General features: G+C 42.5%; 1 protein-coding gene across 6 annotated transcripts in view; it reads right to left on the minus strand.

Annotated features, from left to right (window-relative positions):
* PTPRT (protein tyrosine phosphatase receptor type T) overlaps positions 1-24,418 on the minus strand; it is a 1,509,925-nt gene that overhangs the window by 717,163 nt on the left and 768,344 nt on the right. For all 6 annotated transcript variants that reach the window (XM_029612345.1, XM_029612346.1, XM_029612344.1 and 3 more), the window contains exon 7: positions 22,654-22,947. In XM_029612345.1, coding sequence (XP_029468205.1) covers positions 22,654-22,947 — 294 coding nt within the window. The remainder of the gene's footprint in view (positions 1-22,653; positions 22,948-24,418) is intronic.

The raw sequence follows: 24,418 nt of genomic DNA on the forward strand, positions 1-24,418 counted from the left end.
CACTACCTTTGGTAAAAACTTAGGGTGTGCACGAAGGACCACTCTGTCATATAGAATTTTAGTGTAAGGCGGGTAGGTGACTACTGCCTGTAACTCATTAACTCTGTGAGCGGATGTTATAGCGAGAAGAAAAATTACTTTCCAAGTGAGATAGCGGAGATCGCAGGAGTGGAGAGGCTCAAACGGAGGTTTCATGAGCCGCCCAAAGACCACATTAAGGTCCCAAGCGGGGCCCAGAGGGCGCAATGGAGGTTTCAGGTGGAGCAAAACTCTCATGAAGCGTGTGACTAAGGGCTGTGTCAAAATAGAGAAATCTCCCACGCCATTGTGGAAAGCGGCTACCGCACTGACATGCACCCATATAGAGGAAGTTTTCAGGTCTGATTGAAACAGATGCCAGAAATAGTCCAGAAACTTCGCAATGGAACAAGTGAAAGGGTCTATGGACATGGATGTGTACCAGACCGTAAATCTTTTCCACTTAGACAGATAAGAGTGTTTCGTGGAAGGCTTTCGTGAAGCTACCAGGATTCGGGATATCGACTCCAAAAGGTTAAGGGGTTGGAGTATTAACCTTTCAACATCCAGGCCGTCAGGGACAGGGCCTGGAGGTTGGGATGGTGTAGGCACCCGTTGTTCTGAGTTATCAGAAGCAGATCCTCCCCTAGAGGGATGCGCCAGCAAACTGATAGGTCCCGGAGGATTGGGAGCCAGACTTGGTATGGCCAGTGAAGGGCTATCAGAATCATTAAGCCCTTGTCCCTTCGTAACTTCACGAGAGTCTTCGATATGAGTGGAAGTGGAGGATATATGTAGAGGAGACCGCTGGACCATGAGAGGGCGAAAGCATCCCTCGACTGTGAGTAGCGGCTGCGAGTGAGTGAGCAGAAGTTCTGTACTTTGTGGTTCTGGATGGACGCAAAGAGGTCTATTTGTGGATACCCCCAATGATGGAAGATTGTGTCTGCTACCGTGGGGTTGAGAGACCATTCGTGAGGATGAAAGGTTCAACTCAACTTGTCTGCTAGAACATTGTCCTCACCCGCCAAGTAGGTACATCGAGTGGGAAAGAGCCCATGCCCATATCTGTGCAGCTTCCTGACACAGAAGGTAGGAGTCCATTCCCCCTTGCTAGTTGATGTACCACATCACCACCTAGTTGTCGGTCTGAAGCAGGATGGCGTTGTTTGAGAGGCAATCCTGAAAGACTCTGAGGGCATATCTGATTGCCTGAAGCTCCAGGAAATTTATCTGATGTTTGGCTTCCCCTGGAGACCAGGTTCTCTGAGTCTGCAGGTCATCGACATGAGCACCTCAGCCTAGGTTGGAGGCATCCGTTGTCAGGATAATTTGAGGTTCTGGAATCTGAAAGGGAAGGTCTTGGAGGAGACTGGAGAGCTGCATCCATCAGGCAAGTGACAGGCAGAGCTGCTTGGTAATGTGGACAATGCTGGACATTGGACAATAAGCCTGAGCCCACTGGGACTTCAGGGTCCACTGCATGATTCTCATGACGAGGCGTGCCATTGGAGTGACATGTACAGAGGATTCCATGTGACCCAGCAAAATGAGGAAATGATGAGATGTGGTGTACTCTGGAGGCATTGCGCTAGGGAAATGAGAGTGCAAGCTCGATCCTGAGGGAAGAATGCTTTCTCCTGCATGGTGTCCAAGTTGGCCCCAATGAAGGATAGGGTTTGAGATGGAACCAGCTTGGACTTGGGATAGTTGATCAGAAACCCAAGAGACAGCAGTGTATGGAGACTTAGATGTAAGGATGCTAGTGCGTCCATCTGAGTTGGAGCCCATATCAGCCAATCGTTGAGATAAGGGTAGACATGGATGCCCTGACACCTCAGGTAGGCCGCGACCACTACGAGGCACTTGGTAAAGACTCGAGGTGCAGATGCTAGGCCGAACGGCAGTACCCGGTACTGGGGGCCGACTAGGAATTGAAAGAATTTGCGGTAAGACGGAGTGATTGAGATGTGTGTGTACGCGTCCTGAAGATCCAGAGAGCAAAGCCAATCTTCTCTTTGCAGAAGAGGAAGTAGAGAGCCCAAGGTTACCATTCTGAACTTTTCCTTCTGTAGATACTTGTTTAAGGCACGCAGGTCCAGGATTGGACGAATGCCCCCTTACTTTTTTGGAATGAGGAAATACCGGGAAATACCAGTGCCCCTCTCCCCTGCTGGGAGAGGGGCACTGGTTTTATCGCCTGGGACTTCAGGAGGGTTGAAACCTCTTCCTCCAGAAGAGAGGAGTGGTTGGATGATCCCCACATCAGCCGAGGTGGGGAGTCCTCCGGTACAGTCAGGAAGTTGAGGTGGTAACCTTGAGTCAGTACAGCGAGTACCCACTGATCTGAAGTGATCGTGTGCCATATGTTGGTGAAGTGGCACAACCAACCGCTGACGGGTATGGACTGTAGAGGAGGTTGGCTTATGCTCTCCAGCAAGAAGTCAAAATCCAGCAGCTGGGCCCGGTGGAAGGGCTGGCTGAGTTTTCTGAGGCCTGGATTGTCTGGCCTGACCTTTCTGGTAAGGTCTGGAGGGGCAACCTCGAGAAGCAGGAGGATAATATCTCCGTGGCTTGAAGGATGGCCGCTTAGAGTCTCTTTGGAATGTCCTCTTAGAAATGGATGGGAAATCAGAAGGCACCGACAAAAGCTGGCGTAGCGTCTCATGGTGGTCTTTGAGCTGTGCTACAGTCACCTGGATTTTGTCCCCGAAGAGATTATCTCCAACGGAGGGCAGGTCAGCCAACCGGTCCTCTACTTCTGGTCTTAAGTCAGAGGACTTCAGCCAGGCCCATCTTTGTCCACTAATATCCGCTGTGGACACCCTAGAAGCAGTGTCAAAAATGTCATAGGCATCTAGACCCTTCTGAACCAAGGGCATTGAGTTGATCCTGAAGTTGGTCGGGTATAGACTCAGAGAAATCCTGGATCTTCTTAAATAGGTCTCTGTTATACTGGGTCATGTATAACTGGTAGGAAGCAATGAGATAAATACGCATTGAGCCATGGAAAACATGACGGCCAAATGCATCCAGGGACCTCTGTTCTTTCTCTGGAGGTATGGAAGAATGAGGCTTAGAACGTCGTGCCTTTTTCTGGGCTGACTCTACAACCACAGAATGGTGATCCAGCTGTGGTTTTAGGAAACCAGATAGGTGGCATCTGTTTTTCGATTCACCAGTGGTACAGAGCCTGGATGCTCCCAATTTCTCTTCAGCAAGTCCAGGAGAACTTCATGAACAGGTATGGACATGGTCTCCTTGGGTGCATCTACAAATTGGAGCACTTCCAGCATCTTGTGCCTGGAATCCTCTTCTGTCTGAAGTTGGAATGGTATGGCTTCAGACATTTCTTTTATAAAAAGGACAGGTCCTCTGGAGGAGAACGTCTTCTCTCCTCAGGGGGAGATGGCTCTGAAGATAGATCATCAGTATCTTGGGATGAATCATCGGTTCAAGGATCATAAGGTTGATCACTGGCTCCCATAGGATCTCCAGAGGGAAGTAATGGTGCTATTCCTAAAGGATCAGGCCTAGGCACCAACGGCATTGGAGGAGGCCCCGAAGACATTGATGGTAGCACCTACTGAGGACGACGTATCGATGGCAGGATGGGTACTGATGCAATCGGTGACATCGATGGGCGAGTCGGTGGCAAGATCCCAGACGGCCCAGGCATAGGTTCTGGCCTCAGTGTTTTCTCGTCCTCTGATGATAAAGAAATCAGGGTGGAAGGTGTTAGACATACTGGTATCCTTGGTTCCACCGGTGGAAGGGCACCGATCAACGCATCCAGCCTGCCGAGCAGCGGTGCGAGCGCCGTGGGAATCAGGTCAGCAACTGGGGCTGGCATCGGTGCCGGCATCGATGGACGTTGAAAGCCCTGCAGTGCCTTTCTGATGGCCTCTTGGATCATCCAATCCAATTCCTTGCAGGTCTGAGGTGTGTAACCCCAGCTCTGAAGTAGGAGACAGCACTGGCATAGCCAGAGGGTCCACCGGTGAAAGTGGAGTCGCCGCTCCTGGCACCAATGAAGGTGGGGAATGCTTCCGTGACCCAGTCGCAGAGGAGGATGGGGCCTTCTCTAGATGGGATTTCTTTGTTGGTGGTTCTGTTGACGCCGATGCCGAGGGCTTGCCTGGATCAGCAGACTGAGCCTTCCGATGACGGTATCGACACTTTTCACGATGTTCTCCTTGGTTCTTCTCCGGAGCCGAAGAGGAAGAAGTCAACACCTTCGAAGTAGTTGGTGCCGGCTGGGCAGCACTGGTGTCCCGCTGCTGGAGAGAGGTCAATGGCACTGGCTCAGACGATGTCGAAGTGCTCGATGGAGTTGGTGGCTTTGCCTGAAAAAGAAACTCCATCTTCTCTGAACGGGCCTTATGGCCCTTCGGTGTCATTTGGGCACATTTGGTACAAGTTAAATCGTCATGGTCCAACCCCAAACACAACACACAAACCCTATGCGGGTCTGTGATGGACATTGTCCAAGGACAATCGGGGCACTGACGAAAACCCGACGCCATGGCTTCGACAAAAATTTAGCCACGGTGCGGTCGATGGCCAGTAGGCCCCGAATGAAAAACTTGACGGGAATCGACCGCAAATAAGGGTAAAGCCTTACCTTACGACCGCGGACTATGGAATCGATAGGGGGACCCCTATAGGGTAGAATTTTTTTTTAATTTTTGGAAAAAAGTTCCATGAGGAAAAATGCCTCGTGGAAGCTCTCAGGAATCCCCAGAGAGCTCCTTAACCTGCGTGGCTACTGCTGCGCAGAAAAAAAGAGACTGAAGGGGGACCCAGTAGGTGCCAGTAGGCATGCCCAGTAGGTGCCAGTCAATGTTCTAGAAACTTTGACAAAAGTGTTACGTGATTGGGCTCTATCCTGATGATGTCACCCATATGTGAAGGGGAAGATAAGTACTCTTTCTGAACAGAAATTATATAAATAGTAAACCTCCCATACCAGAACAGAACCAGCTTCCAGCACTCAAACAGTAATTACCTTATCTAAGAAAAGGCAACACTAAGCATATTACACCAGGCCTTAAGAGGTAACGATGGTGGGGCCACTTGGCAACAGTGATCATAACATGATCAAATTTAAACTAATTGGAAGGGGGACAATAAGTAAATCTGAAGCTATAACAATAAACTTTCAAAAGGGAAACTTTGATAAAATGAGGAAAATAGTTAGAAAAAAACTGAAAGGTGCAGCTGCAAAGGTTAAAAGTGTTCAACAGGCATGGACATTGTTTAAAAATACAATCCTAGAGGCACAGTCCATATGTATTCCACACATTAAGAAAGGTGGAATGAAGGCAAAACAATTACCGTCATGGTTAAAAGGTAAGGTGAAAGAAGATAGTTTAGCCAAAAAAATATCCTTCAAAAATTGGAAAAAGGATCCATCTGAAGAAAATAGGATAAAACATAAGCATTGTCAAGTTAAGTGTAAAACATTGATAAGACAGGTGAAGAAAGAATTTGAAATGAAGTTGGCCACAGAGGCAAAAACTCATAATAAAAACTTTTTAAAATATATCCAAAGCAAGAAACCTGTGAGGGAGTTGGTTGGACCATTAGATGACCGAGGGGTTAAAGGGCCTCTTAGGGAAGATAAGGCCATTGCAGAAAGACTAAATGAATTCTTTGGTTTCGTGTTTACTAATGAGGATGTTGGGGAGATACCAGTTCTGGAGATGGTTTTCAGGGGTGATGAGTCAGACGAACTGAATGAAGTCACTGTGAACCTGGAAGATGTAGTAGGCCAGATTGACAAACTAAAGACAAGCAAATCACCTGGACTGGATGGTATGCATCCTAGGGTACTGAAGGAACTCAAAAATGAAATCTCTGATCTATTAGTTAAAATTTGTAACCTATCATTAAAATCATCCATTTTACCTGAAGACTGGAGGGTGGCCAATGTAACCCCAATATTTTAAAAAGGCTCCAGGGGTGATCCGGGAAACTATAGACCAGTTAGCCTGACTTCAGTGCCGGGAAAAATAGTGGCAACTATTTTCAAGATCAAAATCGTAGAGCATTTAGAAAGACATGGTTTAATGGAACACAGTTCATGAAAGCCTTTCCTGAACTAAACTGAACCTACTCCATCATTAACTAAGCACTCAGACTTTGCCTTATTCACGGCAACTAATTTCCCTACCTTATAATTAATATTCCTACATCATAAACACAATTCACTAATGCCTTAAGCACATTGACTGGCATTTACGTTCTTTCGATTTAATCCCCTGCTTCTTTTCTATGCTCCAAGTTGTATTACTCCCTTGTTTTATTGTAACTGCATACCTTAGCCTTCTCTTGTTTAATGTTTTATTATTATTATTATTATTATTATTATTATTATTAAGATAAATATTAGTTTTTACCTTTTTTTGTTACCTATCCACTTGTTAATTGTAAACCGACATGATGCGATATCTATTGTGAATGCCGGTATAGAAAAACTTTAAATAAATAAATAAATAAATAACACAGTCAACATGGATTTACCCAAGTGAAGTCTTGCCTAACATTTGCTTCATTTTTTTGAAGGGGTTAATAAACATGTGGATAAAGGTGAACCGGTAGATGTAGTGTATTTGGATTTTCAGAAGGCGTTTGACAAAGTCCCTCATGAGAGGCTTCTAAGAAAACTAAAAAGTCATGGGATAGGAGGCGATGTCCTTTCATGGATTACAAACTGGTTAAAAGACAGGAAACAGAGAGTAGGATTAAATGGTCAATTTTCTCAGTGGAAAAGGGTAAACAGCAGAGTGCCTCAGGGATCTGTACTTGGACCGGTGCTTTTCAATATATATATATATATAAATGATCTGGAAAGTAATATGACAAGTGAGGTTATCAAATTTGCAGACAATACAAAATTATTCAGAGTAGTTAAATCACAAGCAGATTGTGATACATTACAGGAGGACCTTACAATATTGGAAGATTGGGCATCCAAATGGCAGATGAAATTTAATGTGGACAAGTGCAAGGTGTTGCATATAGGGAAAAATAACCCTTGCTGTAGTTACATGATGTTAGGTTCCATATTAGGAGCTACCACCCAGGAAAAAGATCTAGGCATCATTGTGGATAATACTTTAAAATCGTCGGTTCAGTGTGCTGCAGCAATCAAAAAAGCAAACAGAATATTAGGAATTATTAGAAAGGGAATGGTTAATAAAATGGAAAATGTCATAATACCTCTATATCACTCCATGGTGAGACCACACCTTGAATACTGTGTACAATTCTGGTCGCCGCATCTCAAAAAAGATATAGTTGCGATGGAGAAGGTACAGAGAAGGGCAATCAAAATGATAAAGGGGATGGAACACCTCCCCTATGAGGAAAGGCTGAAGAGGTTAGGGCTGTTCAGGTTGGAGAAGAGACTGCTGAGGCGGGATATGACAGAGGTCTTTAAGATCATGAGAGTTCTTGAACGAGTAGATGTGAATTGGTTATTTACACTTTTGAATAATGGAAGGACTAGGGGGCATTCCCATCATATAACATACTAAACAATTGATGTATGGCATGCACTGCTACCATTTTCGAGAAGTAAATCTACCCCTGATACAGATGTTCTGAGCATATCGAAACATGGTGTGTTGGGTCTTATTTATTGAGCTTTGAGGTTGATGAAATACAGGAGAAGACTGTGGCCTTTGCAAATATGTCAATGAGGTTTTCAGGTATACGTGTTTGTTTGATCATTAAAAAGAGACTAGTTTTGAATATTTTTATGTGCCACACAAAAAAGAATATTGGCTCATATTTCAATTTTTTATGGACTAACATGATTAAAATAAATAATGTGTGATATTTACAATACAAATGTTATCATGCTAATCTCATAATCTGGACTAATCAAGCTTGGTAAGAGTAGGTGCATTTTTTGGAATTGATACATAGTCTTTACCAAATTTTTTTGTGGATCTTATATATGTGATTTATTGGTAATTTAGAATAGACATCTGAATTGTTTGAGACATCTGACTCTTCAATGACAAAGCTAAATCCAACCTGACCCCTAATGACTCATCCCCTACAGGTACAATATTAGTTCCAATATTAATCAATAGGATATCCACCAAGGGACTATATCCTTAACTACAGAAATCTCATTTTTTGATTCATTATGGACCAGTTTACTTTCCAATAACCAACCAAAAATAGCAAGCCTGGCCTCCTTCAGATGTAATAGATATACCATGGGGGTTGTTCCCCAAAGGGCAAATAATCTATATGCAGTCCCAATCCTCATATTAATCTACTAAGGGGATCTGCATGAATATATTAAAGTCGGTGATCCTGCAGAACTTCACATTTCAAGACCATAGGATCTGAAATTGTCTCCTTTACCGATACTATATTCCAGAAAAGAGGAAACCTATTTTAACATTCCCCCCATCCCCCATTCTTGAAAGCACTGTAAGAGGATATCATAATCAAATAGGTGAAACGCTGCTGATATATCTAACATAATTAAAAGGGCTCATTCACTCTTATCTGTAAGACACAATAAATCATTTTGAATGCCAATAATGTTGCTTCAGTGCTGTTACCAACCTGGAAACCTGCTTGGCAAGCATCCAGACTGCTGTTATCCTCAAGGCAAGCAGTAATTTGAGCTCTTACCCACTATACCAAGCCACTTTGGCCAAAAATGGAATTGATGAAATTGGTCTATAACTACAATATAGGGATAAGATTTTTTTTTCCCAAAATTGGTATAATTACAGAATGTTCCCAACTTGCAGGTACTAAATCCTCTTGCAAGGACAAATTGACAATAGATTGAATCATCTTTTGACTCTATTTAGGGAGAACCTTTAGCAGAAATGTAGGAAAAGGGTCTAACACACATTTAGTGGCCCTACAATCATTAAGCAATTTACACATTGAAACACAGAAACATGATGGCAGAAAAAGACCATACGGTCTATCTAACATGCCCATCCACACAATTGTTCAGTTCTATAATCCTTACTACTCCCTCAGAGATCCATTAGAGATTGCATCCTCAGAAATCCATGCAAATTTGTCTATACCCTCCTCACTCTCATCTAACAAACCACCAACAGTATTTCAGCCTTTCCACTAAGGTATTCCCGAGCTAAATCATGCCTAAAATCTTTCATTTTTTTGTCAAATAAAGTACAAAACTATTACTATAAGGAATTTTATCATCTCTCCTCTCTCTGGGCACATTTAGTAAATTGTTAGCTAAACGAAAAAATTCCTTATATCCACCCTCTATTCTACCAATTAGGTCACATAGTATTGCCTCTTAGCCTTCACAACTGTAAAGTAATATTGATTTGCTGATACTCTATAAGCCTTGCAATTTATCAAATTAGGATATTTAAGCCACTTTCTCTCTAATTGATGAGCTCTTCTCTTAAGAGCACCTAACACTCCAGAAAAACATGGATAAGAAGGTCCTGAACATTTTCAGAGTAACTTATGTGAAGCAACCTCATCAAGGATTTTTCTACACCTCTTTTTCGCATGAATCTGCTATCAATTCTTGTGAATCTTCCATGTTCACAGTAATATGATTTACTAATTTAGAACCAAACCTCACCACATCAATTTTACTTCTAAGAAGTTGTCTATATATTTCTTGGTCATTCCCCAGCACTGCATTCACTCCACATTTCAAAAGAGAAGAATGGGCAGACCAAGGAATAGCTACCAAATCCAAAACCTTCAATATACTTCGCTCTACCAATTACCTAGACCCAAAAATAAGGTCAAGGATGTGATCTGCTGAATGTATTGGTTCTTTAACAATCTGAATAATAGTGACCTTTTAATGCTTTGGCCAGATGACAATTGCTGACATTAAAATCACCCACAACTACCAAATGTGATGAACATAATATAGAGACAGTAATGAATTCACAAAATCTCTAATCTTTCCATTTATCCCAGGCAGGAGAGATACAATTAGCAATTCATGAGAAAAGTGATTATTCATGAAGCAATAAATAATGAAAGGGAAAACAAGCTGTTTGGCTCCAACAAGGACATTTTCATACAATTTTTTTTTAACAATAACCACAACACCTTTCCCCTGCTTCCTGGACTAACATGAACCAATGAAAGAAAAGTGATGTGGATATATTTGATTAACCACACATGGTCAACATTTATAAGCCATGTCTCTAAAATACAGAGAAAATCCAGGTTTCTCTTTTAAGCAAATCATGGATTATAAGAATTTTATTAGAAACTGATGGTGCATTAATCATTCCATATTTCACATCTAGTTTAGCCAGATTTTCAATTAAAATTAGAAAGAGGAGATTAGTGATCTTTTAAAGAAAACAAACTTGAGGCTAGGCAAAACCAGAACAATAAGTTTGACCCAAATATTTTCTTCTACTAGAGTTAGGATTTTACCATTTGGTGTGGGGGAGACAGTTTAGGGATAAAGCGTTTGCAGCTCCCCCATATGGAATGCCCTCAATGGACCTGTCCTGTTGGTTTATACTGAGAGATCAACAAATAGGAAGGGCGAGAAATAAAAGTTTTAGTTGTCCAAAATTTTTTTATGATTCAGTATGAGTTCAAAGAGTCAAATGTATCAATCATCAAGTATTCAAATGTCTATAGTGATTATATGGTCCCCCGACAAGGACTGTGTTTCATGTGAAACTGTGTCGGGAGAGACCGAATGTCAAATGTTTTAAGACAGGTAAAAATTCTTTAAATTCAAAGTCTAGTGATTGTACATTCAAGTAGTCTCCAAGGAGTCTTCTAAGAGTCTCCCTATGAAGCACTTGCCTTCAGCTTTCACCTTACATAAGTCATTGTCATTGGCTCAGCCACTCAAAATGACAGGCATGATAATGTTTAATGGCACAGTTCACTCCCTTCCAACTTCTTAGATTATTGCTACCAGCTGCTCTCACTTGCACTGCTTTGCTGTCACAATGGTGTTTCTTTCACCCCACATATTTAAGTCCACAGGTTATTCAGTGTTCAGCAGTTCTCCACTGACGACTATTCCAAACCCTCAGTTTTGCAAGGTCCTCTTGCAATTTCTCACAACTGGCTTGTGATCTAACAACTTTTAATAATTTTTTTGTCATCTGTGATTCTAATTATCTCATTCTTTACTCTTTACCAGATTATTTTAAATATATTAAAACTTGCCAGTCTCAATACAGATCCCTGAGGCACACTACTATTTACCTTTCTCAATTGTGTAATGACCATCTATCCCATGACTTTTTAGTTTCCTGATGAGTCTTTCATGAGAATTTGTCAAGCATCTTCTGAAAACCCAGATATACTATATCAACTGATCCACTCTTATCCACATGTCCGTCATTCACTTCAAAAAAGTCTAACATTTGTAAGGCAAGACTTCCCTTTGCTAAATCCATGTTAGCTCTGCCCCATTAGTCTGTATCTATCCAGGCAGCCATAATTTTTTTCTTCAGAATAGTTTCCATTATTTTGCCTGACACCAATGTCAGGTTCACCAACCTGTAGTTTCCCAAGTCATTCCTGGAGCCCTTTTTAAAAATGACCATTATGTTGACCACCCTCCAATCCTCAGGTACCATAGCTGATCTGAAGGAGAAGTTGGAGATTGCAGACTTATTACTAGTAAGTTCATTTTTGAGGAGCTTTTTTCAGAGCTCTGGGGTGAATACTCTCTGGTCCAAATGATTTGTTACTCTTTAGTTTGTTAATCTGCTCTATTACATCATCCAAGTTCACTGTGATTTTATTCTGTTAGCTCTCATGATCATAACAGTGGCGTAGCCACGGGTGGGCCTGGGTGGGCAGGTGCCCACCCAACTTAGACCCAGGCCCACCCAACTGGCACCGGAACTGCAAGGCTGTCGCGGGATCCCATCCCGCGACAGCGAACAAGAGAACCCACGCCTCGCGCGCCATCACGGCACACATGGGGAAGCGCTGCTGCGGCCGTATGGCCAACCGGTCTTCCTGTTCGGGGGGGGGAGCGGAAGCGTTGCGCGCAGCTTCCGCTTCCTCCCCCCAATGCAGGAAGATCAGCTGCCTCTCTGCCACCCGTTCTCCTGCTATCTTCGGACCAAACGGCCTGCCGAACTTCCTGTTTGGGGAGCGGAAGCGCCGCGCACAGCTTCCGCTTTCTCCCCCAAAGCAGGAAGATCAGCTGCCTCTCCTGCTGCCACCAGCCTCCTGCTATCTTCGGGCGTCGGGCCGTACTGCCCGCCGATCTTCCTGCTTGGGGGGGGGAGGGAGGAAGCGGACGTTGTGCGCTGCGCTTCCGCTCCCCCCCCCCCCGACAGGAAGTTCGGTGGGCAGTACGGCCCGACGCCCGAAGATAGCAGGAGGCCGGTGGCAGCAGGAGAGGCAGCTGATCTTCCTGCTCTGGGGAAGAAAGCGGAAGCTGTGCACGTGCTTGAATGTGTATGTGTGGATGAGAATGGGAGTGTGTGTGGGTGAAAACTGGAGCCTGGGTGTGTATGTGGGTGAGAATGGAAGCTTGAATATGTGGGTGAATGGGAGCTCGAATGTGTGTATGTGTGGTTGAGTATGGGAGCCTGGGTTTGTGGGTGGGTGAGAATGGGAGCTTGAATGTGTGTATATATGGGTGAGAATGAGAGCCTGGGTTTGTGTGGGTGGGTGAGAATGGAAGCTTGAATATGTGGATAAGAATGGGTGCTTGAATGTGTGTATGTGTGGGTGAGAATAGTACCTTAAATGTGTATATGTATGGATGAGAATGGGAGCTTGAATATGTGTGGGTGAGAATGGGAGCATGGGTTTGTGGGTGAGAATGGGAGTCTGGGTTTATGTGTGTGGGTGAGAATGGGTGCCTGGATGTGCGTCTGTGTGTGCATAAGAATATAAGCCTGGGGAGGGGTGAGAAAGTGAAAACTTGAATGTGAGCTTGGGGGGGGGGGGGAGAGCATATGAGAGTGACAGCTTGAGTGTGTGAGAGGGAGTCTGTGAGAGAAAGCGTGTATGTGTGTGTGTGTGTGTGTGTGTGTGTGTGTGTGTCTGTGTGGAAGGGAAGAAGACAGTAATAGAAGAAAGACACTGAAAAGGAATTAGGAAATGAGCTATAAGGGAAAAAATGGGAAAAAGAGACCAGGACCAACTGATTAGAAAAATACAAAGATCAGACAACAAAGGTAAAAATATATATCTATATTTTGAGATGTTAGCAATGTAAATATAAGCAACACAACCGCGCTCTCAAAATTTATGGACAGGTAAGAGCCGTGTATAAAATCGTAATAATAAGAAGGCTAAAGTACCACAAATCACCGTGAATTATGTTTGTATCATTAAGTAAACCTCATACTTAGGCGTAGATGTGAATGCTATGCTGCATAATTTGGCATTATTTATCAGTAAAAAAACAACTAGTAGACCTGCATGCCTACAGTCCACCCATGTTAACCTTGTGCCCACCCAAAAAATCAATTCTGGCTACGCCACTGGATCATAATGTTTCCCTACATTTTCGGGGAGCTGTTTGATAAAAAATAAATATTTTGTTTGAGCTGTTGTGTTCATTGTTTGATGAGGGGTTTACAACTCTTTCTTTTGTTCTTGTGTGTGTAGTTGATGCAAACATACAAAAAGACAGTCCCTGCTCCATAGAGCTTACAATCTAATATGACAAACATACAGGACAAGAGACTTGGTTAAGAGAAAAAGAAAAGAAAGTTAGTCAATATTAAAAGCAGAGAATCAGGCATAAGATTTAAAAGTGGTTTCAAAAAGGTGGGCCTTTAGAAGGGATTTAAACATAGCAAGAGAGGGAGCATGACACACCAGTTCGGGAAGACTATTCCAAGCACATGGGGCAGCCTGGTGGAAAGCATGGAGTCTGGAATTGGCAGTAGAGGAGAAGGGCACAGATTGGAGTGATTTATCCAATGAGTGGCGTGCACGAGGAGGGGTAGAGAGATAAGAGAGGAGATGCAGTGAGGTGCTGCAGTGTGAAGGCATTTGTAGGTGAGAAAGAGGAGCTTCAACTGTATGTGGGAGCAGATAGGGAACCAAGGCTTTGACTTCAGAAGAGAGGTTATGTGAGCATAGTGACTTTGGTGTAAGATAAGTCTTGCAGTTGAATTTAGGACAGATTGCAGTGGAGAGAGATGGCTTCCCTGTTTTCCTGATCACGCCTTTTATCCTTTGGTCATCTAGTGGTCTGACCAATTCCTTCTCAAGCTTCTTCCTTTATTATACTTGAAAAAGTTTTGACTTTAAGCTTTTGCCTCTCTAGCAAGCTTCTTTTCAAATTCTCATTTAGCTTGCCTTATCAGTGCTTTACATCCAGGGTCCTTTGTTTTCAGTTTAAACCAATTTTCACCTATAAATTCACAGATGTTTCCAAAGGTGCTAATCAGTTTAAAACGATAATCACTCTAATTTTAGGCTGATTAAAAAACTGCTCCAGACCTGCAGATGCATCATTTCAAGGATTCCACCCACTGCTGGAAGCCAGTGTGGGCCTATTAGCATTGTGTTGGCTTCTGTCCACCTAAATTAACCCCAATAGCTACTCTGAAAAACAAGGAGTCAATTATTTCAACTGATTTTCTCCTGTTTTTGTTTTTGTATGATAACAAACCCTGATAAATTCCCAGGAAAAATAAAGAACAATAAAAAATGAAGGTCCCAATTTACATCTAATTTAACAGTGTTTAAACTGATAAGAGAGCGAGACAGATATGCAGCTACTATTTGGCTGCACAAAGTAGCCAGATAATCTTATCAGCTAACTTGGCTGAGATGTTCAGCCTTACAACCACTGAATATACTCTGCTATCTTATAGTTTATCTGGTTAATTTTAGGACAGCTAAGACTTAGATTTATCATTTTGCTATAAATTTTGCATGAATAGCACCCGTGATAAAAAAAAAGGGGTGAGAGAGAGACTCTCTCTTTATAAGGGGTGTATATTAGTCAACTATTTATACCACTGTAGGAGGGTCAACTAGTAACTCAAGGGGAGATTTTGGTGGTGGTCTAGGGTTTGAGGGGGCAGTTTTACATGCACAGTCAAAGGTACGAACAGCACAGTACACATCAGTAATGCTTTGATGTGATTTGAAGTGAAGAAAGGTACACAAAGATGAGATTTGTAAATTGTACTCTTGACCTAGCTTGATGCACTCTCTACCTAGATGCTATCAAGCTAGGGTGACAGTACATTGTATAAATCTCATTTTTGCGTACCTTTCTTCACTCCAAATCACATCAAATCTTCACTGATGAGTACTGTGCTATTTGTACCTCTGACTGTGCATGTAAAACTGCCCCCTCAAACCCTAGACCACCACCAAAAACTCACCTTGAGTTACTAGTTGACCCTCCTACAGTGGTATATATAGTTGACTAATATGTGTGTCATCCCAGAGGGTCTTTCCCTCCCAAAACAGTTTTAGGCATGTCACACAGCATAACACCAGGAAAAAAGGAGTAGCTATTTCTAGCATTAAAATGGGTATTATGCTGTTACAGGCAAATGTTAAATACTCCTCATGTTCATAAACTCTTCCCCTTTGACAAAATTTTAAAAATTTGCATATGTATCTCACAATGTGTTATTTATCGCATACATTATGGCATTATCGCAAGCGTTAGGGTCCTAATGCAATTAGATAAATGGCCCTGTAAGTTAGCCAGACAAGTGGCTCTGCCCCAGAACACCCATGAGCTGCCCTCACTTAGGGATCTACTTGCTAAGCATCTTTCCCATAGACATACAATGGGAGGAAAGCTTTAGTAAATAAGGCCCTTAGCTGGCTAACAAGGGCATCACATTTTTATGTGCATAGGACTGAATTATATGATAGTCTGTTTTGTGAGCTATTGTACAGAATAAAAATGCTACACAGCACACTTAAAACATATTTCTTTGGTGAAAAACCTTCCTTTTGTCTGCTCAATGAATGCTGACTTGGAGCCTTCTCACATACAGTTTCCTCTGCTGTCAAAGACTGCATAACCTAAAACTTTGAAAAACAATGCCAATCTTCAACTTGTGGAGGGGACACAGATTTGCTCCCCCCCCAAAAAAACCCAAAACAAAACAGAAAATGATAATACCAGTATATGTGGGCAGGAGAACTCAGGCTAACTGCATTTCATTTTCATTAAGTAATTTCTAAAATTATTAGCACTTAAAACATATTGAGGTTAGCTACAATCCAATCTTCTAACACATCATAAAGATTATGACATTAATCTATCAATTTGCCCCTAATTATCAAGATACTATGGAAATTAAATGCCAGCTATATGAAATTAATCTTTAATTCTATAGGCATTCAAACACAATACCTCATTATTTCAAATTAGGTTAAAAGAATCCATGATTACACTAAGGTTAGCACTAATGAATATTTTCCAACAGTTGAATCATTTTGAAGAATGATCCCATTCTTTATCCAAATAAGCTTTTGTATCTTCATAGTCACAGGGAACCAAACTTTTCAAACTGCTTGCGCTAAATGGACCCATGGAGATTTATGTTAGTATAATGTAAACGGTATGGTGGGAGCCACACAGTTTATAAAATACTGTATATTTATGCTCCAAAAGTACAAACGTGTTTCAGTATACAGTATACACATATATGTGTAATGCAGGAACATGCATGCTTTTTCTACCAATTTCATAAAAAGACACTTGTGGTAGGAATTGTAAAGCTGAATAGCTGGTGTGGATGGGCAGACTAGATAAGCCTTTTCCTTACCGTCACATTTCCCTGTTTCTATCCATGTATAAACACCCAGGGGCGGATTTTCAGAGCCCTGCTCGCCTAAATCCGCCCAAATCCGGGCGGATTTAGGCGAGCAGGGCCCTGCACGCCGGTGAGCCTATTTTACATAGGCTCACCGGCGCGCGCAGACCCCGGGACTCGCGTAAGTCCAGGGGTTCTCCGAGGGGACGTGTCGGGGGCGTGTCGGGGGCGGGCCCGAACCGTGCGGCGTGCCGGGGGCGTGCCGGGAGCGTTTCGGGGGCGGGCCCGGAGGCGTGGTTATGGCCCGGGGCGGCCCGGGGGCGTGGCCGCGCCCTCCGGACCCGCCCCCAGGTCGCGTCCCGGCGCGCAGGAGGCCCGCTGACGCGTGGGGATTTACGCCTCCCGGAGGGAGGCGTAAATCCCCCGACAAAGGTAAGGGGGGGGCTTAGACAGGGCCGGGTGGTTGGGTTAGGTAGGGGAAGGGAGGGGAAGGTGAGGGGAGGGCAAAAGGAAGTTCCCTCCGAGGCCGCTCCGATTTCGGAGCGGCCTTGGAGGGAAAGGGGGTAGGCTGCGCGGCTCGGCGCGGCTCGGTTATACAGAATTGATAGCCTTGCGCGCGCCGATCCAGGATTTTAGTGGATACACGCGGCTCCGCGCGTATCTACTAAAATCCAGCGTACTTTTGCTTGCGCCTGATGCGCCAGCAAAAGTAGGCCTATTCGCATAGTTTGAAAATCTACCCCCCAGAAATAAACACGCAGGCAGGTATTCTATAAAGTATGCATGTACTCTCTTCTAAAAATACTTAACTTGTGTGTGTATTTGGAATCACTACTGGAATCAATGATAACTCCACCAGTTCACCCAGACCTTCAACCGGGGGTCCCGAACCCTCGCTGAACGACCTCCTGCAGTCGATCTCCTGCCGGCGCCATTTTCTGTACGGAAAACGATTCGCAGCAGGAAATCGCTCCCAGACCCCCACTGGACCCCCAGGAACTTTTGGCCAGCTTGGGGGGGCCTCCTGACCCCCACAAGACTTGCCAAAAGTCCAGCGGGGGTCTGGAACGACCTCCTGCAGTCGAATTGTGTTGGTCTATGGCCGCCACCATTTTGCGGTGGCCATTTTGCAAAATGGCGCCGGCTGAAGACAACACGATTCAATAGCAGGAGGCTGTTTCGGACCGCCACCGTTCCAGACCGCCGCTGGATCCCCAGGTAATTTAAAGCATTTGGGGGGGGGGGGTTCGGGAGGGTGGGGGATTTAATTTAAAGGGTCGGGGTGGGTTTTAGGGGGTTTTAGTGTGCCGGCTCACGATTTTAACGATTTTCACGATACTTTACCCACCCAAACGGCAACAATACGATTCCCTCCCCCTCCCAGACGATCGAGGACACGATTCACATCTCTAGTAATCAACTCTTTATAGCACTATAGGAGGGCCAGCTAGCAATGAAAGGTAAGGTTTTGGTAGTGTTCTAGGGTTTGGGGGCCAGTTTTACATACACAGTGAGACATACAAACAGCACAGTAAAAAATCAGTGAAGATTTGATATGGTTTGGAGTCAGGAAAGTCACACAAAGCTGAGATTTCTACAATGTTCTCTCACCCTAGCTTGATAGTACCCTGGTAGAGAGTCCATCAAGCTAGGGCGAGAGAACATTGTAGAAATCTTATCTTTGTGTAACTTTCCTCACTCCAAAGCATGTCAAATTTTTACTGATGTGTACTGTGCCTTTCATACGTCTCATTGTGCATGTAAAACTGGCCCCAAAATTCTAGACCACCACCAAAACCTCACCTCGAGTTACTAGCTGCCCCTCCTGTAGTAGTATAAAGAGTTGACTACTATGTATGCTACCCTAGAGAGTCTCCCTCTTCCTCTCTCTTTCTCCACTCTACTCCTTTCCTCTCTCCCTCCTACTTGCCTGAAAATGCCCAAAATAGAATTTGTGATATTTATCGCAAATTCCACTTCAGACACATAACACAGCTTAACACCAGGAAAAAAGGTGTAGCTATTTCCAGCAATAGCATGCATTATGCTATTGCAGGGTGCAATAATGCCCCTCATTTTCATTGATCCCATTTAAACCCCTCCCCAATCCTGCCCCTTTGAATAAATTTAAACAATTTGTATTCATGTTGCAATAAATATCACATGCCTTATGGCATTATTGAAGGCATTATGGTCCTAATGCCCACAATAACATCATAATGCATTTTGATGAATGACCCTGTAAGTTATCCAGCCTTGTGTGGCTGGAGAACTTGCTACTTACCCTGATATCTTCAAAAGATATCCATGTAAATAGTGCTTTTTGCCTGAAACCTGAAAAGGAAACAAAATATCCACAAACCCCCCAAGAATTAAAGGGGCCTATGGCCCAATTTTATATCTCCCCTACATAATATCAAAGTTGCCCTATTGGGCTTTGTAATCCCCCACCAAACATTTTTTTAAATAATGAAGCTGTCACACCCCTCCCCCCTCCAACGAACCCCTTGTTCAGAAGAACCAATGATGCAATGCCTTTCCTCCCCCTCTCCCTCACCGATCTAATTTACCTCCCTGCTGTACCCCCCTCTCCCCTGCCCTTCCCCACACTTCCCGAGCTCAAAAGTCCCCACCGGGATTAAGGTTGGCACTTACCCGCTCCCGGCGAGGTCCAGAACTGGGACTACACCAGGTTTATGCTAGCCAGGTTTAATGAGATATGGTGGGGGATTACAAAGCCTGATAGGGCAATTTTGATGTTACGTGGGGGATGTTTTTCTCTAATGCAACTGTAAAATTGGTCTTCAACACCATGAGAAAAAAAAAAAATCGGCCATGCTTTTTTTTTATTGTAATTTAATAACCAAAGCTTCCTTGTTCTATTGTGTTCTAGCAGTAAGTCTCACAAACATTTGAAGAAAATTAATGCAGTATTTGTAAATCTGTGTGGCAATACAATTTAAGATTTCACATGCCAGGTTTCTTTGTGCTAAAATCCTGGTGACAGACAAGCTGGCAACTAGAAAGATGCAAATAAACTCACAGACAGGAAACAGGCAGATTTCAGCCTAATTAAAAGTTCAACAGAAATTTAGGTATTTTCAACAGTCTGATAATGATGGGAAACTGGGGAAAATCCAAAGCAGAGCTGAAAAATTCAAAGCAGACCTTCAAAAGAACCCTAAGTGGATTTGAAGAAATCTGCTTCAGATTGTTCAAAGATCCAAGGTGCTTTTGCCATAACTTCAGGGATTTATTATTATTTTTTTTTTTTTTTTGCAATAGAACATTATTGGACTGCTTCAACAAATCTGTGGCATTTTTTTAGCAGGTTCATATAAACTGGAGTGGATCTCTCTTGGCAACATAGCAGTTTTTTGCCTGAATATTTACAAAAAAAATTTTTTACTTTATGGTTCTACTATAGCGTGGAAAGCAAAAGGAAAGAGAGAAAAAAAGTGATTTTAAAAATTCAGCATGTCACATAAAATTAGTTTGGGTTTAAAATAATTATTCTGCTTAAAGACAAATTTTAGTCCAATTAGAATTTATAGTTAAACCTTTTATGCCAATCTAAGCAGAGTCAATGAAAATTTTTTACATGGAGAGATTTACATTTTTTCAATCACTTTCCTCCCGAAGCTCAGCACGTAGATGAGTTACAGATGATTAAGTCATGCAGCGCTGTGAAGTTCTCAGCGAACGGCTTTCTGTCACCATTAATATGTAGCAGTCCAACTCCTTCTGCAGTTTTGCTTAACGTGCACAGCACTAAGTTTGCCTCTTAAATGAAATATGAATATGTCTCCCAGGTAAACTGAAGGAATGAAAATGCTAGACATCATTCAGCCCACTGACATGAATACGCTACCATCAGGGATTCATTCAACCAATGGGTTTACTCATTGAAGTAGCCGGTCCTAGCCTCATTTCAATGGCAGCGATGACTTGTACAATTAATAGCTTCCAAAGCAGACCATTCAAACGGAAATATGGAGTTGCTGAAATATCTGGCTATTTTAAAAGAGAACCACTTTCCATTCAGGTTGCAATTAGTGCACATTGAGCAAGGGAGAATCAAATGTAATTAATCTAAAACATGTTCTATTTTTCAAGATTTATGTCACAATTTAATGTAGAAGTTGACTGAGGAGGAATTTGTCTCATACTCCTTGTATTTCACTCAAGATTTGCCTTGCTTGTTTAAAAGTGGATCTCTAGTTGGAGTCAGAATTAAGGCAACCTGACTGGGAGATCTACTTCTGAGTTATTGTTTAGAAAAAGTCTGCAAGAGCTTATCTGTTCAGGAGAGTATTTCATTTCAGCTATTGGACTGCAGAGATCTGCACACCACAAAGCAAGAACCAATAAGGAAAATGTCCGGAAGGTCCATTTCCAATGAGTATCTTCGCTAGGGTGTGGTTGCCAATGATTTGCATTCACTGAGCTTTTCTGGAATGTGTTCTGCATTTTTGTTTCTGTATGGATTTCACCAGATGCAAATGTACTATTTGGCAAATAATTTACTTGCACCAAATATCTCAGTAAAAGGATTTATTTTTAAACACCACCATATTGTGTGGTCTGTGTGTTGTCCTTACTGGAAGCTATTGGAAGAGGATTCCACAAGCTTAAGGGCTTTGAAAGACTTGCTTCTCCTCCTGTCAGGTAGGACCCTCAGGAGCTAATCTGGCCCTTGAATGCCCCATAAGTCCCTGCATCTGAGCAAAAGGTGGAACAGGGGTTACATTTGTACTGAAATAATACACCTTGCCAAGGCGGTCATCAAATCAAGTTATGTATGTGACCCACTGTGGTTCTGTCATGAAAGAAACCTAAAAATTGGAATGTGCATCACATCACCACAATAAAAATTAATTAAGCATGAGTTCATTGAGATCTTTGCACAGATTTTTCACATATTGTTTTGAGCAGGGGAGCAATCTGTGTCACATTTTCATTCATTTTCTGCTAGAGTGAGTTAGCCCTTATTAAATGCAGTGGAGTATTTTTGCATGTTGCTGCACCAGGTGGTAAACCAAGCTGCGCACACAGCAGAAGGCCTCAAGCGATCCCCCCGGAAGACAGTTGCAATAGGTTTCTCCATTGACTGTGTCATATGAAATTATAGCTAAGAGTAAAAAAGTAAGGGTGAAATGTCATTGGAAATTCAGATGAACAAAACCAATCATAAGAGAAACAATTTGTTGTGACCAGAATTTAAAGATGCACAACTTTTATTTATATTTTGGCCTTTTCATCTATTGGTCAGAGGGGAGGTTTTGGGGGCAATATTCAGACAACCCCTTTTGGAGAAATGTCCGCAATCTGCAATATTCTATATCTGCGGATTCTGCGCCAAGCTTCAAAGCAAAAGTATGCGTGGACTTTCCCTTTGAAACTTGACACGAGTACAAATACCCATCATCTTGTACACCTGCAGCAAAAATAACGCACAGAGACTTGAAAGTACGCAACAAGCCCCCCCTGGAACATTCCTCCCCTCAAGGTGCCTATACACATGTGGAACAATGCACATACTTTTCAGCTGTTTGGAGAAAAGGCAATTTTTAAGCAGCCAATTTAAATCACTGTTTACCTACATAAACTGCTTTGAAAACTGTTCCCCCTTGGTCTTACATCGTACCTTATTGTGATGACGTAAACCAGGACTTAAACTGTTTATGTCATAATAAAGCCAGATGTCTTATAAAGAAGTTGAAATTAGGTTACAAGCCAAGGTTGGTTATTTATTATCAAAGTAATGCTGTACTTGACAGAAACGTGTACAAAGTGGTGAAAGGCTTTGCAACACGATCCGCCACTAGGTCCTGTTGCACCACAATATATTTATAGCAAAAGATCAAGAGAAATGTATATTAAACCCGAGGTTTTCTACCTGCACATTTTGTTCTGGTTGTCAGCGGAGGTCCCGGGGGCCCCGTCCCTCCTTCGCCAGGTCGAGTAAGCAGTACCCTTATTTCATATTCCACATCTGGGTCCAGGTGCCACAGCTTGTAGGTTGGAGAATCCACAATGTGGGTTTCTGCCCAGTTGCCAGATGTTGTGCGGTATTCTACCTCTTTCAGTATGATGGGGCCATCGCCAATGATAGAATTTGCATTGGGCTTGATCCATAAATAGGTGGCACCAACAGCAAGAAGCTCAGGGGGTGCAATCGGTGTAGGAGGTTCTGCAACAGAAATGCAATAGAATAGTTTTAAGAGAAGTATTAACCAAGGAGTAGTTTTCAAACATATTTCCACAGTTAAAACATAGTTTTATATTCAGAAATAGCAGATAAATTGATACTTGTCTGTCATGTTCACACTTAAGATTACCCAGACTGTGCAGAGGCATTCTGGACCTGAATTTCAAAAACAGTTTGCATTCAGTTTGCGTAAATTCATCCACAGAAATATGTGGGTGAAATTCAAAATAGTTACCACATAGCCACATTAGTTGACTACTGTATACCTTTTATATGCTCATTAAAGAAAAACTTTAAGAAATGCATGCAAAATACGCATCTCTCTCTTTGGCTATCCAAACCAACCGAAACTCCTTGAAAACTGTAAACCAGACCTTTTTGGGCCAAAGTATAGAAAAGCATCGTCCAATATCCAACTTTCTTTTCTCTCTAAAGTTCTTGAAAAAATGTTGTGATCTCAACTAGCAAAACACTTGGAAGACCATGATATTCTATACCAAACCAATTTGGATTTAGAAAAAAATCATTCAGCTGAAACTTTACTCATCACTTTAATGGACTCTGTCCAAAGTGGGTTTGATGAAGATAAATCTTATTTTTTGGTGCTAATTGATTTAACAGCCGCTTTCGACACTGTGGACCATACCCTGCTATGCTACAGGATGAAAAAAATTGGAATAGATGGTAATGTTCTAAAATGTTTCACATCATTTCTCTCTGATAGGACATTCTAAGTCAAACTGGGCAACCACACATCCGATACCTTCCGTACTGATACAGGTGTCCCTCAAGGCTCAGCACTATCAGCAACACTATTCAATATCTATATGCTCTCTCTATGTAAATTACTAGTGGACTTAGGAATCACCTTCTTCTTATACGCTGATGACATATAGTTCTATATCCCATTCACCAAATCATATGAAAATACAGCATCGACAATCTCAACATACATGAAAGCAATACAGCAAAAACTATCTTACCTTAAACTAACAGTAAATACAAAAAGAAGTTAAATCATTTGGTTAAGGAGAAATTCTTATATAGATAAACCTCTGCCTCTAGACCTGGGTACCATAATTTTCACATTACCCCCTCAGATCAAGTACGGGGCTTAGGGATCCAGATAAATGAAATCCTTACAATGAAAAAGCACATAAATAAATTAATGAATACAGGCTATGCCAAACTACCATACTACACTGGCTGAAGCCATTACTAACCATTGAAGACTTCTGCACTGTTCTACAAACATAGGCTACTGTAACTCCCTATTACTAGGCCTTCCTACAATCTACTAAAACCACTACAGCTATTACAAAATTCTGCAGCAAGATATCTATTAGGTACAAAAATTTGATCTCATTACACCCTCGCTAATATCACTGCACTGGCTGCCAGTACAATCCCTACTTTTTATAAAGTACTAACATTAATATTTAATATCTGCCTC

The sequence above is a fragment of the Rhinatrema bivittatum genome, chromosome 8 (genome assembly GCF_901001135.1).
Source record: "Rhinatrema bivittatum chromosome 8, aRhiBiv1.1, whole genome shotgun sequence".
Lineage (NCBI taxonomy): Eukaryota > Metazoa > Chordata > Amphibia > Gymnophiona > Rhinatrematidae > Rhinatrema > Rhinatrema bivittatum.